This window comes from Odontomachus brunneus, unplaced genomic scaffold (assembly GCF_010583005.1).
Source record: "Odontomachus brunneus isolate Ranch 3 - 2012 unplaced genomic scaffold, Obru_v1 Obru_scaffold_121, whole genome shotgun sequence".
In the NCBI taxonomy this organism is placed as follows: Eukaryota; Metazoa; Arthropoda; class Insecta; order Hymenoptera; family Formicidae; genus Odontomachus; species Odontomachus brunneus.
In genome coordinates this window covers 907,030-924,251 of record NW_022639571.1, presented here as the reverse complement: position 1 = coordinate 924,251, position 17,222 = coordinate 907,030, and the positions used below count along the sequence as shown (strand labels likewise).

The 17,222-nt window shown below is 37.9% G+C and overlaps 1 protein-coding gene across 4 annotated transcripts in view; it reads right to left on the bottom strand.

Annotated features, from left to right (window-relative positions):
• Positions 1-17,222, bottom strand: part of LOC116849627 (netrin receptor UNC5C-like) — a 92,265-nt gene that overhangs the window by 18,831 nt on the left and 56,212 nt on the right. For 2 of the 4 annotated variants that reach the window (XM_032826961.1, XM_032826962.1), the window contains exons 3-6: positions 7,206-7,613; positions 4,557-4,838; positions 3,344-3,511; positions 2,566-2,598 (exon numbers count right to left, since the gene is read on the bottom strand). In XM_032826961.1, coding sequence (XP_032682852.1) covers positions 2,566-2,598; positions 3,344-3,511; positions 4,557-4,838; positions 7,206-7,613 — 891 coding nt within the window. The remainder of the gene's footprint in view (positions 1-2,565; positions 2,599-3,343; positions 3,512-4,556; positions 4,839-7,205; positions 7,614-17,222) is intronic. The other 2 variants (XM_032826963.1, XM_032826965.1) reach the window with 2 other exon arrangements.

The window sequence follows — 17,222 nt, the reverse complement described above, 5'->3', positions numbered from 1 at the left end:
TTTTAACAGTTACTTTAATAGTTACTTGGGAAACGTAAAATAAAATTAAAATTATATAGTAATCGTATATTAATTTAATAAATTTATCAATGTATTTATGGAGCATGTGATTAAATTCTTTTACTTTTACAAGACTATTATTATATTTTTATTATGTTAAGTACAGTTTTGAAATTTGTTAATGGATAGACTAATTAATGTGATAGATATTAATTATAAAATTCAATTCTTACATTTTAGTAAAGTTTAAAATGTAAAATTTTTGTATTTACAATAATAATTTACAATCATTTCAAGAAAGTAACTTAAAAGTAACGACTTGTTATTTTTTGAGTAACTATAACAAATTACTTTTCATAGTCAATAACTTGTAACTGGAACTAGTTACATTTTCAGCAAGGGGAACTGAAACTGTAACTAGTTATTTTTAAAAAGTAACTTTCCCAACCCTGGAGAAATATACAAAGACACTTTGCTCAAAGTAATGTCATGAGAAATGTAGTGTGAAAATCTGAATGTGACTTTTGGTAAATTTGGTGATGCATTAATAACAACAACGAAACATTTACATTAATGGATGCTGTGAATTTCATGATTAGTTCAGTGCAATATATTTGCTTCGTAAATATAAGTAAAATAATTGTCAAGTTTCCATTAACGATAGTCTCACGCTATGATAATCATAAAAGTCTATCTGCGGAACCCAGATAATTAAGTACATGTAAAGAGGGTGGCCAAATAGATATGAGCGCTGTGCCTATATTCCTGGTAATCCAATATGGGGTCGATATATATACCAAATTAAAGATCTCGATGAGCTGAAGACGACGAACTATGTCTCATTTTGGTAGGATGCATGGGGACTCGAGAACTTCTCCTTTTCCATCACTCGAAATCGCCGCAAAAATTGATTTCATTATCTGTCCAGACAACTTGACTCAATCTGATACTTCAATAAATAAATAACTTTGATTTGTTTTTGTGTCTAATTACTCCATTTTACGTTTTGAAGTACGAAGAATCGAATAGAAATATTTTCCGAGCTCAAAGTCCACCGGAAGTACCAAAGTTCCAATTGGAGCACCTGGACTTCCGGTTATTTTTGCGCATAAAAATGTCACTATGTTCCCACATGATAGTGGATCTCATAAGCTTTCCAACGAGTCTTATTTCACATCATAACTCACTATTTTCATATTTTTACCGCATCAAAAACTTTTAAAAACTAATTCCTTCCGGGTCCGATTTCTCGGGCCCCATGCACCCTATCAAAATGAGACATAGTTCGTCGTCTTCAGCTCATCGAGATCTTTAATTTGGTATATATATCGACCCCATATTGGATTACCAGGAATATAGGCACAGCGCTCATATCTATTTGGCCACCCTCTTTACATGTACTTAATTATCTGGGTTCCGCAGATAGACTTTTATGATTATCATAGCGTGAGACTATCGTTAATGGAAACTTGACAATTATTTTACTTATATTTACGAAGCAAATATATTGCACTGAACTAATCATGAAATTCACAGCATCCATTAATGTAAATGTTTCGTTGTTGTTATTAATGCATCACCAAATTTACCAAAAGTCACATTCAGATTTTCACACTACATTTCTCATGACATTACTTTGAGCAAAGTGTCTTTGTATATTTCTCCAGGGTTGGGAAAGTTACTTTTTAAAAATAACTAGTTACAGTTTCAGTTCCCCTTGCTGAAAATGTAACTAGTTCCAGTTACAAGTTATTGACTATGAAAAGTAATTTGTTATAGTTACTCAAAAAATAACAAGTCGTTACTTTTAAGTTACTTTCTTGAAATGATTGTAAATTATTATTGTAAATACAAAAATTTTACATTTTAAACTTTACTAAAATGTAAGAATTGAATTTTATAATTAATATCTATCACATTAATTAGTCTATCCATTAACAAATTTCAAAACTGTACTTAACATAATAAAAATATAATAATAGTCTTGTAAAAGTAAAAGAATTTAATCACATGCTCCATAAATACATTGATAAATTTATTAAATTAATATACGATTACTATATAATTTTAATTTTATTTTACGTTTCCCAAGTAACTATTAAAGTAACTGTTAAAAAAGTTGCAAGTTACAAGTATAAAATACAAGCTAAAAATAAGTAACTAAGTTAAGTTACAGTTAGAGGTGGGGAAAAAAGTAACGAAGTTACAGTTACCAAAAAAATGTAACTGTAATTACGCTACAAGTAACGAGTTACTTTTCAACCCTATTTATCTTATATTTTTATCTCTTATATTTTTACATTTTTTCTTATTTTTTCTTATATCTTTATATTTTCTCTTATATTTTTAATTTGCCATTCTATGTGACAAACATGAGTGCCACTTGAACCCCTCGTAAGGAATGCAGCCTATGCAGCTGAATTGTTAAATTGACTAATTCGCGTGCACCTGTCTATCTGGGTCTATTAAAACGTCCCTCACAAGGTTGCGAGTGTGCGCGTTACGCGTCGCGGATTAATTTCCGTGCGGGCGTCAATGATTCATGCACACACGTGGAGGACTTACCCAGGGTGTTAGTGAATTCTTCCAGAGCGCCGGCTGCTCCAGAGCGTGCGTTAAAAGGGGAAGAAAAAAGAGCGCACAAGTGGTGAGAGAGAGTGCATTGACCAAGAAGATGTTGGTGCTCTCCCGGGAACGCGAGAGCGGCCGCATCTCTCGCGCGAGAACGCGGCCGGCGAATTCGAGATCGATCAATGTCTCGCTACTCTACTGTACACCCGATACATAAAGCGGTCGCCGACTCGCCCCCGGGCATTATCCCCGGGGCCTCTCATCCGCGTCGTTTGCATGCGGCCAGCGTATCCTTTCGCAAGGATAGCCACAGGTGCCTTTAAAACGTCGTCGCGGACCTTGCGAAAGGTGAATACGATTTAAAAGACTCTCGAGACGAAGAGACCGTGACGCGCGACGGGTATCACGCTCGACGATAGGGACGATGCGGACATGATGCGGGGAAAGGAGCGAGGGAGGAGGAGGAGGAGGAGGAGGAGATCGGGTCGTAAATCAAGCGAGAGAACTCCTCTCCTCAGTCGCATCGGTAATATCGTCTCTCGCGACGGGCAAAACCTACTCGTCTGTCGTTTGCGCGACGCGAACTGCCGCAAGAAGAGGAAGAGACACCTTCTCTCCGCTCGCTTACACGTTAAATACTCCTCGGGCGACGTCGCGAGTAACAGGTTGGAGCGCAACAAAGAGGTGTACGCGAGCCGGCCGGCGAGAAGGCACCAAGAGAAGAGGTTTTCTTCCCCGCGAGTGCCGCGGATAATGAATTCAAGGGACTCACCGGGGCAGCCTATGTTGCAGTCCATCTTTTGCTGCGCCGGGCCCAGGCACATCTGACCGCCATTCATGGGTGCCGGATTCGTGCACGTCCTCGTCCTCTTCTGGCCGGCTTTCGAGCATCGCGGATGGCATTCCGACCAGGAGGACCACGAGGACCAGCCGCCGTTTACTGGAGGGCATAAACGGGAAAGAGATCTTTGAGACGAGAAGCTCGCACGAGTAATTTGAACTAATCGACTGATATTCTAACGTTGAACTCTGCGCGATGATACACGCGAGAGGTGACTTGATACTATCAGTTGAATCTCAGTGACTGATACGAATTTAGTTAACAGGCTGGCTGGCTTCGCGAAGAATCGACTATTATAGGTGAAATGCATTCACATTACCAGACAGAATTTTCCTAATAAACACCAGCTAATAGTATATACATGCTAATAGTACATTATAGTAATAGTAACAGTTGCATTAGATGCAACTGTTTAATACAATATACGTTATATTACACTTAGTTATTGAGTGGGATATTGACGTAATGTCATTATTAGTACATTGAAAATAAAAAAAAGTATTTTACTAATTTTACTTACACCTAAATTCATTTATTTAAATAGAATAAACAATTTTCCAATTTATTTTTCAATTTTTTCTTGATATAAAAAATATATATATTAACCTTTTGCACTCGGATCTCCCTTCAGAAGGGACATTGTAAATCTAGCAAAGATGTCTCCGACTCTCCGAGTGCAAAGGGTTAATATAAATAAATATATTATTAGAGTATGCATCGAATAAATATTTTTAGATATTTTTCTTCTCAATGTGCTTACTAGGTTATTAACTGAAATTACGAGTAGCTAAGAGAGTGATAGACACTTCTAAGTATCTTTTATCGTAAACATGTGCTAAACCATCATTTACTTCTGGCAGCGAATGTTTCTCACTGCAACGTCTAAGTTCAAAGGGCTAATGACAATTTATTAGCTCAATATCTTCCCTATTAGCTGTCCCTATTTCAAGGAAACTTGTCAGCTGCCACAGCTACATCTTGATTCTTTCTGCTAGTCTTTTTTTTTATATATATATATACGATAAAAATTTACGATCGTGACTAATGTGAGAAGATACATAGGTTAATCGTGGAAGATTCGTAAGAAAATGAAATCAGAGCCAACTATATCATCGACCATGTGATAGCGAAGTCGTGGACTTACCGTAAACTGTCAAGCCGACCGGCTCGCTCAGTCGTTTCGCCGCGATATTTTCAGCGACGCACGTGTAGTTGGCCTGATGGTTAAGTTTCGCTTGACCGACAAGAAGGTGACCCTCGCTGGACACTAGAAGTGTGTCCGACTCGGTGTCCACTTGGATGTTATTTCTCAGCCAGTAAACTCGCGGCGGTGGCACTCCCTCCGGAGGTAGACATCTCAGTTCGGTGCTTTGGCCCGCTTCGACGGACACAGAGTACGGCGGCGATTCGAATTGCTTCTTCAGATCTGGAAAAAACGAATTTCACGTCTGGATAAAAGCCGATTCGGTGGCAGTTCGAGCGAAACGACGATTCAAATCATGTCGTCGGAACACATCCCGATGTGTACATCTATTTTGTCACGCAGACTGATGTAGGTCAATTTTATAGCAACTTTAAGAGTCGGTCGTTCCAATTTCTTGATAAGTTAATTGATAGTTAAAATCATATGTCTGTCTTTGTCTGAGTTGAAGCAAAAACAAAAACAGACATATGACTTAACTATCATTTAACTTACCAAGAAATTGGAGCAACCGGCCCTAAGTACATTAAATCACGAAATTCGGCATCGTTGAGACCTTTACAACTGCATCAGATTGCACTCATATTTATACACACATAGAATTGGGAAATAAAAATATGAAAGAAATGTTCAAAATATGTCCCAAACGATGTATTATATTAAATGTGACGTAAAAATCTGAGTGTAACTTTTAATAAATTTGTTAATACATAAACACTACAAAAACTTACATTGTTGTACAATGCAAATTTAATCCATTAACGCCCAAATGTGCTGAAATTTTACGTTGATTTGAGCCATTTATTTTACTACGGAAATGAGGTCTGTTGGTTATATAGAGTACCATTCCTACTAATTTTGATGTCACTCTATCGAATAGCGTTGAGAAAATGAAAAAAAGTCGCAATTTATTTAAAATTTTTGCAAAATAAAATTAAAAACGCTTGTTTTTAGAGCTAATTTTTTCTTCCGTTATTTTTTCCATAAAAACGTGTTAGTATCGCTCGAGAAAGTGTCTAAAACATGTTCTCGACACTTTAATTTAAAGAATATGCCATGGATATTTTTTTCAACAAACATGGCGGTAACAAAATGGCGATCGATTTGAAACGTTTAATTCGAATTTTTGTTTATATTTGGCTATCGAAATTGTTTTACTATGTAATTACTATGTAATTTTTTATATTGATCATAAAACTAACTAAAATTTCGATAACCAAATATAAACGAAAATTCGAATTAAATGCTTCAAATCGAATTTTGTTAAGTTAAACTGTCGGGAATACGTTTTAGACACTTTCTCGATACTAACACATTTTTATGAAGAAAAAAGCGGAAGAAGAAAAATTTAACCCTAAAAACATGGGTTTCATCTTATTTTGCAAAAATTTTAAATAAGTTGACATTTTTTTTTAATTTTCGCTATTCGATAGAGCGACATCGAAATTGGTAAGAATGGTACTCTTAATAAACAACAGATTTCATTTCCGTAGTAAAATAAATGGCTCAAATCAACGTAAAATTTCAGCACATTTGGGCGTTAATGGGTTAATAATTCAATACATTTCCTTTATAAATGTAATTAAAAGAACTGTAAAATTGCCATGATTGATTGTCACGATCTCATGTCGTGATAATCGTGAAAGTCTATTTGTGCATCAGCACGCTCTCCATTTTATATCCAGGTAGACTGGTGTACGTAAATTTGGCAGCAACTTTACTAGCCAATTTGTAAAGATTGCGTCCCTTGTGAGTACACTCGTATATCACTCATATTCATCACATAGAATGACGAAAGCGGAATACGAAAGAAATGCGGAAGGAACGGTCAAGATTTAATTCAAGTAACATGTAATGTAAGATGTAATGTGAAAATCTAAGCGATCTGATCTTAGTAAGTCCGTTGCTGCATCAATAGAACAAAAAAGTCACATAAGTATGTGATGTAAACTTAATGATATATTCAATATATTTGCCTCATAAATGAAATTAAGAAACTGTAGAACTGTAGACGTGTCTCACGTCATGATAATCACGGGAATCTACCTGGGTAGCATAAAAAAATACTCCGTTTGACATTTGAAACTTGTCGAATTTTGTTTTGCTCTTCAATCTCCTTTTCGCGACACGTCTTTCCATTTGCTTAAGCATATTTTTACGTCTGGCGTTCGAGTTATGTAACTTCGGAATTGTCCCCCTCCGCACCCTGTAGGGTAGTCTCTTTAAATTGATTCTCTTGGAAACTCGACGCTCATCGCATTGTCGTCAATTAAGAGACGGAATTAAATAACGACTCGGCTGGCAGGAGAATCAAGATAATTACGAGGGGACGAAGACAAAGTGAGACGAAAAGTCGCCTGTTCTCGGAATCCAGCGCGACGTTTATTTCAAACCTCTCTGATTCACGTACCGTAACTGCTCCGGGAAAAAGAGAACCGTCTGGCGCGAAAATAAAAGGTTAACCCACTTTTCCACAATTACGTTGTAGTCGCAATTTCTCATCAGTTCTCTTCACGAGTGAAATTTCAAAAAGCTAGAGGCCCTTGAAGAGGAAAGAGAGGAATTATCGCGGATATTCGAATGGGTACTCACAAGCGACGTCGATGATCGCCGGCTGACTCTTGATCTGCCCCGATCCGGACCAGGCGATGCACTCGCACTTGTACTCCTTGTCGAAGTACTCTTCGACGAGGTCTCTCGTGACGTTGAACTCGCAATCGACGATCCGCGTGCCCGTGTGCGGATCCACGAAGTCCTGCTGCTGCGAGTCCTCCTTCCTCTCGTTGTTACAACGGAAGTAAATCTGCAGTGCGTGGGCGGCCTTGCAGCGCAGAGTGGCGGGCTTGTTCTTCACGACGAAGGAGTTGACAGGCTCCGTGAGGAAGACCGGCAAGTAACCGCCACCCTCGGAAATCAGCTCAGTGTCGCTGGCTATCGTTGCCGAAGGCACGTCGTCCTCCTCCAGGTACGAGTCCTCTTCCTCCGCGGCGTCTTCGCCTTCTGACACAAAAAGATAGTGCGATTTGTCAACAACTGCGTCGAATCGCGACATAGAAGTGTACCATCATCCATTGCAAATTTCATTACAAATTATTCGTGGATGAATATCATTATACAGGGTGTCTGGCAATTAATGGCATATCCGTTGTGTGCAGGTAGAACCCATCGAGCAAAAAATTTATCTACCATGTCGTAAAATTGTGAGTTATTAATTAATGATAATTATTTTCAACGAAAAATATTTTCTTTAGATAGCAATCTTCGAAATATATTCATCACAAGTTAATCGAAAATTAATGAAGATTGACGAATGATTACGGTATGGTGAGTGAGTTGTGATCTGCCGTCGTGTACTTGTAAGTTAGGTCAAGCTGAACAAAAAGTCATCTCTCTCTCTCTTTCTCTTTCTCTCTCTCTCTCTCTCTCTCTCTACCATTTTACAAATGACCATATAGATTTTTAGTTAAATTAATTAAAGATGATTGATATATTGTCGCAATTGTGCATCAATCTTCAATTAATAACTAAAGATCTACGTGGTTATTTGTAAAATGGGACAAAAGACTTTTTTATTCAGTTTGATCTAATTTACAAGTACGCCACAGCGGATGTCGCTATCACAGTTTATTTGCCGTGTCACGTATGATCATTTGTCAATCTTCTTTGACCTTTTATTTGACAATGTCGCTCTCAGGCAACATCGATTTCTCACGAGCTGTATGCAAGAATGATAGATGCAGGACGCATTTATTTAGTACTGTTGCTTTGGGGCAACATTTGGTTACCTGTTCGTTATGGTCTCAGTAGCTTCGATTTTTGCTATTAGATGACAAAAATTGTTGAAAATTGTTTTCAAAGCGATATTTTAAAAACAATATAACTGCATTTAGAAGACATACTTCACTAAAACTCTTAAAAATCTTTTCCTTTCAATTTTTTTGAATTTGCCAAACAAAGGATTAATTAGCAACTCAAAATTTTACGTGATTGCGAAATGAGCAAGATTCCTTTATATAGGAAAATTTTGTATTCTGTTTTATAAGTTATGCCTGATCACGGGTGTGTCATTAATTGTAAAACACCTTGTATATATCCCCATATTGTTACTTTTAATTTTTTTGTTAAAACAACAAAGAAATAATTGGCGGCGAAAATAACTATATGATTTTAATGACATTTTTTCCAACCATTTTTTCACGGGAAAAGTATAATAAAAATATCTTTTTACAATATTTTTTATAAAGTTGGACTATACAGAAATTGTAGCTTAAATTACTATAGCAATAGTAAATTTGACGATCTACATAATACACGATATAAAAAAGATTCAAGTAAGTGCAATAATTTTATAGTAAAAAGTCAAACGAACGTAACATTTTGAAACAAATCTATAATAATTCCGCTCATAATCCTACATGGTCTAACGTTTAAAAGATTCTTGTTGCAATTTTTGCTACAGTATTTCCCTCGTGCGGCCCGATGTAGGAATTTATAGCAACTCGTGATCGATGCGAACGATTCCACGAGTATTTCTCGCAGTGAAAAAGCCCAAGGATGAGCGTGACATAAACGGGCACATGTTTCAAATTATGTAAACGGGGCTGAATTTCGAGCGGTGCATGCAGGCCAAGTGCGCTCGCTCGTTGATGTTTTGCGCGCGGGGAACTCGCGCGTGAAACAGCGATTGGGCGATTGGGCGCAACGGATAACGTCGGGCTCATCGTAATATCGCGCTGTAAATCGCATCGATCGCGCACCGTCGTCATTACCGCGCGGAGGCATCACGTGCGCCGGCGGCGTAATCAGCGAGAAACTGCAGACGCGGAGGGAGCCAGTAGTCGTCGGTGGCGGCACGTCGGTCCGCCGCGTCCGCACTCCAAATGTACGGCCCGTAACTCACGATCCAGTTATTAATTCGACGACGATCGTTATTCGCGCGCGCGCTATCGGAGTCGCGCAAATTTTATATTCGCCCGTCAACAATGGGCCGTATTTCCCTTCCTCCCTCCCCTCCGCCGGTAAATCCTGACGCCCGGCCATTAATGCTGACGCTTCGCGGGCCGCGACTCCGCGCGCCGACTACGAACAATCGCGGCGCGCACTGCAGTAATGAATTTTCGGATTTACGCGGCGCACCGGTGCACAAGTCCGATGTATTTTCCGCCAACGAGTGGTTAGACCTTTATCCCCGTGCGACATTTGGCCGGGGGCCACAATTTCCATCGCGATAAACGCGCGCGCGCGCGCCACCGCGCCTGGTACGCCGCTCTCTTCCCGTCTCTCTCTCTCTCTCTCTCTCTCTCTCTCTCTTTTTTTCTTTATTGCTCCCTCATCCTCTTTCCCTCCTTCTCTTCTCCCCAGTCTCTATCGAGGAGATTTAAAAAAAAAAAACTGCAATGTGCCGGTAATAAACTGTCTGCGTTCTATTTTTTATGCAGTGCTCAATTTGTCAACATAAAATCCGATATCGAGCGCGATACGTTTACGCCGTTGCGATATAAATATCGGGATGGAGGAACCATACGGCTGTGTTAACGCCAGCGGCGCGAGAAACGAGATATCGTCCGTATCGAAGTCATTGAATTGCCACGGCGTCGATGCGGGGATAAGCGGCCGCGCGATGTATATCACGGGATCAATGCGACGAACGAGCTCGCGCTCGCTGTCTTACGATCGATTGTTTTTCTTTCTTCATCCCTTTTTTTTACGACAGAGCATGCAAAACGGATGGCACCGAATCGGCCCGCTCGCTGGCAAAACAAACACGCAGCGCGACGCGACGTTTGTCCTCGTTAATTTCAACGGATGCACCCGGAACACGTGTTCTTGAGTCGACGAAATCAGATCAGCGCATTAATATGCAGATGCCATTGGGAGGAAGAGAGAGATAGATAGATTTCCTATCCATATATTATCTAAGAGATATCAAAGAGATAGATGGACAGTTGTATAAAAATTTGACAGCAACTTGATCAATCGCTTTGTAAAGGTTGAGTGGTGCATGTGGCATTTATGTTTATTGCATACACAAAGAGAATTTTTATATAAAACTTACTAAAGAGAAATTACACACAAGAATTTGTTTGTGAAAAACAGATCAGAACGTATATTTTGTAGTATTTGTTATATTTCCACATGTACTATTTATATTTTAGAAACTGTATGTGTGAAATATGCTATTGAAAATTTTTTTGCTATGTTCCCAGCAAAGTTTACTATGCTTCTTAGCAAGATAGACATTTTTGACGGTATATTTATGCACTACTAGAAATATAAAAAAACTTGAAAACAATTTATATGAAAAAAAATTATATATATAATACATAGTATGTATATATTTTCTCCTCATACAGAGTGACAAAATAGAAACAGAAATGAAGTAAGAAAAGAATAATTGAAATTTACTCAAAATGATATGTCATGTAAAATGTAATATGAAAGTCTGAGTGCTGCTTTATACCCAGATGTTCACATTGAAATTCTGGATGCAGTAATTTTGTTGCTGTATCGATACAACAAGAAATTTACAGTGTTGTATGGTGTAAATTTTATGATTAATTCAGTGTGACCAATATAGTATGTTCGTTTCATCAATGTAATTGAAAGAATTGTAAAGTCTCTATCATTTAACGATGTAATAATCTTGAGAAAAAGTCTACGTATATAGATTTTTTTATTATCACCTTAAGACATTTCTTCTAAGAACGTTATATAGCATATTACAGTATATATTATAAAATAAATACATATGATAAGTATAATGTAATAAAGTAAGGAGAACAAATGAAAGCAAAATATATAATGATATAACAAAAGTTGCAAAAGACTAAGAAATAAGAAAGAAAGTGAGAAATCTTTTACAATTATTATACTAATAGAAAAGAAAAAAGCAACAATGAGCGAAAGAGAGAGGGGGGAGGGGGAAGAACAGAAAGAAAGGGAGAAAAGGGATTCACGACGGCGGTGATGTTACAATAGGATTGGGAATTGCCAAGGGCTGAATGGGACGCAACGGCGACGGCAACGGCGGCGGCGTCGGAGGCGGAATTCGGTAACGCAACGCACTCGTACGCGAGCGCGAGACGCAAGTAAAATAGGATTTTCATCGGTTTCCGATAATTCGAGCAGATCGGATGGCCGATAGGAACCATCGGAATCATTCTACCCGCTTTCGCCTGATGGCGAATTCATCCATACAAATTCTCGTTAGCCGTTTTGGATGCATGCGGCTAGTTCGTTAACCGTGCCGAGCGTGTGTGTACGGGTTCTCTGTTGCATTCGCCCGCAGTTTTGGCGCAGGATGAGATATCTCGTGCGTGCGTGTGCAGTAGAGGCGTCGTTGTCTCGACATATAAATATTCGGACGGAGCATTTTACGAGGGGTAGATCTAATTAGCGGCAAGGAGGAGTTATAGTATTTTGGGTAGTTCCGTCGTGGATTCTTTGGATGTATTCGGCTGTATATTGAGCCAAGGTGGGACTGTAATATTCGCAATGAACTGAAGCAGCATGTTTGGAAAAAGGATTTGCCAAGACAATATATTGTAAGATGTATACTGCATCCAAAGAAAATATAATCTCATCCTTGACGAAATTCTTTTATGTATGGTCGCAAGAGGATTCTTCTAAAATCCGAGAGGAAAATATTCTAATAGTCAGAAAAGAGAACTCTACTTGCAAAGCGCTATTTCTTATAGCCCCATATTTTAAGCCAAAATTTTTACCGGAAAAGTATTTCTTTTCCAATGAATAGTGAAGTATTAATCGAAAATCTACTAGATAGTATTCTAACTTTTTTTTCTTTTGAATCAAGGGAAATATGTTTATTTAAAGTAGAATGCTTACTGGAAGAAATTCGTATTAATTTGTCCAACTTGAACCCAACCATATTATTTTATTATTCCAACATGAAGATGGTAGTGGTAACATGCATATAAGATTATCATCACTAAAATTATAGTACAATTAACTAAAACATGGTTGACAAATAGTTCAAAGATGGAAGATGAAAATTGCCTTCACCATATAATTTATAATAATTATTTCTCTGTATAATTATAATTACAAATACCGAACATTTATTTCTCAGTGTGAGGCCGATATATAAGAGGATTCCGTTAAGAATTAGATTATGGTTTTCCAGGTGTGAGTTTTAAAATGGTTTAAGCACTTCTTTTCAATGTAATTTGGAGCACAGCCAATGGTCCAACGAAAGAACTTAACTTCTAGCAATAAATCAGATACAAGTTCTTTCATTGGAAAAAAATGCGTATCGCAAAATGCCATATTTCTGGCGAAATTTACTATGCTCATTAGCAAGATAGACCTTATTCAGTCTATTACTGTGGACTAAAAAACATAGTAAAATTGAAAAAATTTATATGAAAAAAAGAATTATAACATTCTTTCCTTATGTATGAATATCTAAATGAACACTTACGATGTTTTCAGTAAAATCTGCCATGTTTCTAGTGAAATTTATTATGCTTCTTAGCAAGATATCTTGCTAATAGTATCTAAGTAATAAACTGACAGTTTATTATTGTTATTAGATTATTATTATTATTATTAGAACACTTACGATGTTTCTAGCGAGATCTGCCATATTTCTGGCGAAATTTACTATGCTCATTAGCAAGATAGACCTTATTCAGTCTATTACTGTGAACTAAAAAACATAGTAAAATTGAAAAAAATTTATATGAAAAAAAAGTATTATAACATTCTCTCCATATGTATCAAGTTGCGTTTCAAACTGTATCGAGAAAAAAGTGTTCAAACTGTTTTTAAACCCAGTGTTTGTACTTCATTTAAATATTCATACTGGGAAAGAATATTATATTCTTCTTTCCTATAAATTCTTCTCAATTTTATTATGTTTTTTACAGTTCCCAATAATAAACTGTCAGTTTATTACTTAGATACTATTAGCAAGATATCTTACTAAGAAGCATAGTAAATTTAACTAGAAACATGGCAGATTTTACTGAAAACATCGTAAGTGTTCATTTAGATATTCATACATATGGAGAGAATGTTATAATACTTTTTTTTCATATAAATTTTTTTCAATTTTACTATGTTTTTTAGTTCACAGTAATAGACTGAATAAGGTCTATCTTGCTAATGAGCATAGTAAATTTCGCCAGAAATATGGCAGATCTCACTAGAAACATCGTAAGTGTTCTAATAATAATAATAATAATCTAATAACAATAATAAACTGTCAGTTTATTACTTAGATACTATTAGCAAGATATCTTGCTAAGAAGCATAATAAATTTCACTAGAAACATGGCAGATTTTACTGAAAACATCGTAAGTGTTCATTTAGATATTCATACATAAGGAAAGAATGTTATAATTCTTTTTTTTCATGTAAATTTTTTCAATTTTACTATGCTTTTTAGTTCACAGTAATAGACTGAATAAGGTCTATTTTGCTAATGAGCATAGTAAATTTCGCCAGAAATATGGCAGATCTCGCTAGAAACATCGTAAGTGTTCTAATAATAATAATCGGCCGTAATTCGAACGGCACAGTCGGGACTCGGTGTTTCGGGCTTCCTAATTGCAGCCGCCTCGTTTTACGGCCGTTCGTACGGCGAATCGCGGACGCTGTATAATTTGTGGCCGTGATCTATTTGCGCGAGGTAACGCGCGCGTTCCGATAGCGCGGCCGGTCTCTTCGGCGCACATCGGATACGCGCGCGAAGGAAAAGAGTGCACGCGATAACAAGATGTGGATTTAATCGGGCGACGTCACGCGACGCGCGGAAGTGGAACGAGGCAGAATGGGATTTTCATTGGTTCCCGATAATATAATTCAGCGTAATCGAATCGGTCGATAGGAGCGCGCCGGACGATTCGGTCTCTGTCCCTTTCGGCGCTCTGAGGAAAAAATATTCGACAATTTTGTAACTGTAATCCACATACTCGCTAAATTTCACTCGAAAAGTAAAGTGACAGCTGAGTCAGTTGAATTCGAGTGATCTTTCACTCCTATAGAGTGAATTCTTCCGTTTGAATCGTTGAGTGAATCTTTTCACTCGAAACTGAAGAGTGAATCTGATGCATTCCGCTGCCAGAGGAACGTATTCACTCCCATCGATTGAAACGTCCGCTCATATGAGTTAGAACTTATTCTAATCTTAAGTAAAATATTCACTCTCGTAATTACGAATGGTAATATCTCAAACTATTGTTTCGAGTGAAAATATTGCCACTTTTCACTCAAGAAATTTAGAGAGTAGCGAAAAAATTATAGTTTGGAGAACAATATCTTTGTTGTATACTCTTTAAAGTACAATTAGTGTTCTTCATTGAAATGCTGTATATTTATATTGAAATGCTATATACTAGTAGTTTAGTTATAAGTATAGCACTGCAATCAGTAGAAACTTGAAGAAAAGATTAATGCTAACCAGCACATAATGCTGGCTATTGTTGCTATTACTGAAGCAATTTGCAAATACTAATAGTGTCATCGCACGCAAGGTGCACGGAAGCCGTTAATTCTATCGCTGCAGAAAGTTGGATTTGTTATATAACAAATTTATGTACAGATCTTTCTGCAGTCAAATTTTACCCCTACCAATCGAATTCAGTATGATATAAGAAAGAACAGTAGAAAGAACAATAAAGTGACAGTGTCTTATAATGAAAAATATTTTGTCAGTAAAAATAAATAAGCTATTAGTATATAGTATCAAATAAATATCTATTATTTCTTAGATATTTCTTCTCTCAGTGTAATAAAAAGAATTTTGTAAAGTTTTCATCACCGAAGTGTCTCATCTCGTGATAATCATGAAAGTGGATCTGGGTTTATTAGTCGAGCTGTAAAGATTACATCCTTTATGAGCGATTCTCATGACACTTACATTTATCATATAGAACGAAATAAAGATATGAAAGAGATGATGAAAAATTGCTCGGAACAATGTGCCGTGCAATATATAGTGTGAGAATCCGAGTGCAACTTTTAGCAAAGTCGTTGCCGCGGCAATACTAAAAATCCACATTATTATATGATGTAAATTCAATGACTAATTCAATATATGTTTCTTATAAATGTAATTAAAGCGATCGTAAAGTTCCCATCGCCGATTGTCTCGCGTCGTGATAACCATGAGGAGGTCTGTCCGTGGAAATGAACCGTTATTTTCTCTCAGCGCTGATCGAACGGCACGCTTCTTCGCCGTGGTCGTCGTGGTCGTCGTTCGCACGACTCGCGCGAGAGCCGCGTGTATTTTTAATAGTTTCCACAATGACACGGTTAATCCCTTCCGTGCCGCTCTTCCTGCCCCGCCGGATAACTCTCTCGAGCGACCGAGGTCTTTAAGCGCCGAAAACAAGAGCACAGGGAGAACGAAGCCTGCACGAAGCGGACGACTTAATTGAGGCGGGTCACGCGACACCGTGATGCCGAGTCAGCGCGCGGCGGAAAAAGTTCCTCCATCGGTTACAGATCATTATTCCGCGCGACCGCGTGGAATCTTGGCCACAATGAATATTCGATGACCGCCGAGCGTCGCGATCATTATTCACTTCGTACACCCGCCTCGCACTGAGAGAAAACCGTATGATATTTGGAACTATAATGGCATAGTAAAAAGATTACAGTTATTGGGAGTACAAATAAGTCTCCGCCGTTTGACAAAAGATGGCCCCACCAGTAAGTTATGGTTGAAATTGTCAGATGTAAAACGTCATATCGTAAGGTTGGACATTGGCAACACCATAACCTTGAAATATTAGCGATTTTGTATCAGCATCACATAATTTTTTTCGTGCAAAAATGTCGAGTTTTGAGCCGAATAAGCGTCATTTGCGGGGACTTTTGATTTACTTCTTTAATTTGAAGAAATCTGCAGCTGAGGCGCATCGATTGCTTGTAGAAGCATATGGTGAGGCTGTTTTAAGTGAGAGAAGTTGTCGTGAGTGATTTCAAAAGTTTAAGAACGGTGAGTTTGATGTCGAAGACAAAGAACGTAGCGGAAGGCCGAAAGTGTACGAAGACACGGATTTGGAAGTATTATTGGAGGAAGATTCGTGCCAAACGCAAGAAGAACTTGCACTTATATGACTCAACAAGCAATTTCACGTCGTTTAAAATCGTTGGGAATGATTCAAAAGCAAGGAAATTGGGTTCCATATGAACTGAAGCCGAAAAACGTTGAACGTCGATTTTGCACATGTGAAATGCTGCTTGCCAGGCATAAACGAAAGGGTTTTTTGCATCGTATAGTCACTGGTGATGAAAAATGGATCCACTACGATAACTCAAAGAAAAGAAAATCATGGGGATCACGTGGCTATGCTTCAACATCGACAGCCAAGCCGAATATTCATAGAAAAAAACTCATGTTGTGTATTTGGTGGGATCAGCTTGGTGTCGTGTATTATAAGTTGCTCAAACCGAACGAAACCATTACTGGGGCTCTCTACCGAACACAATTGATGAGATTGAACCGAGCACTCAAGGAAAAACGCGCCCACTACTACTCCAGACACGACAAAATTATTCTCCTGCATGATAATGCTCGTCCACATGTTGCGGCGCCGGTCAAAACCTACTTGGAAACACTCGGTTGGGAAGTTTTACCT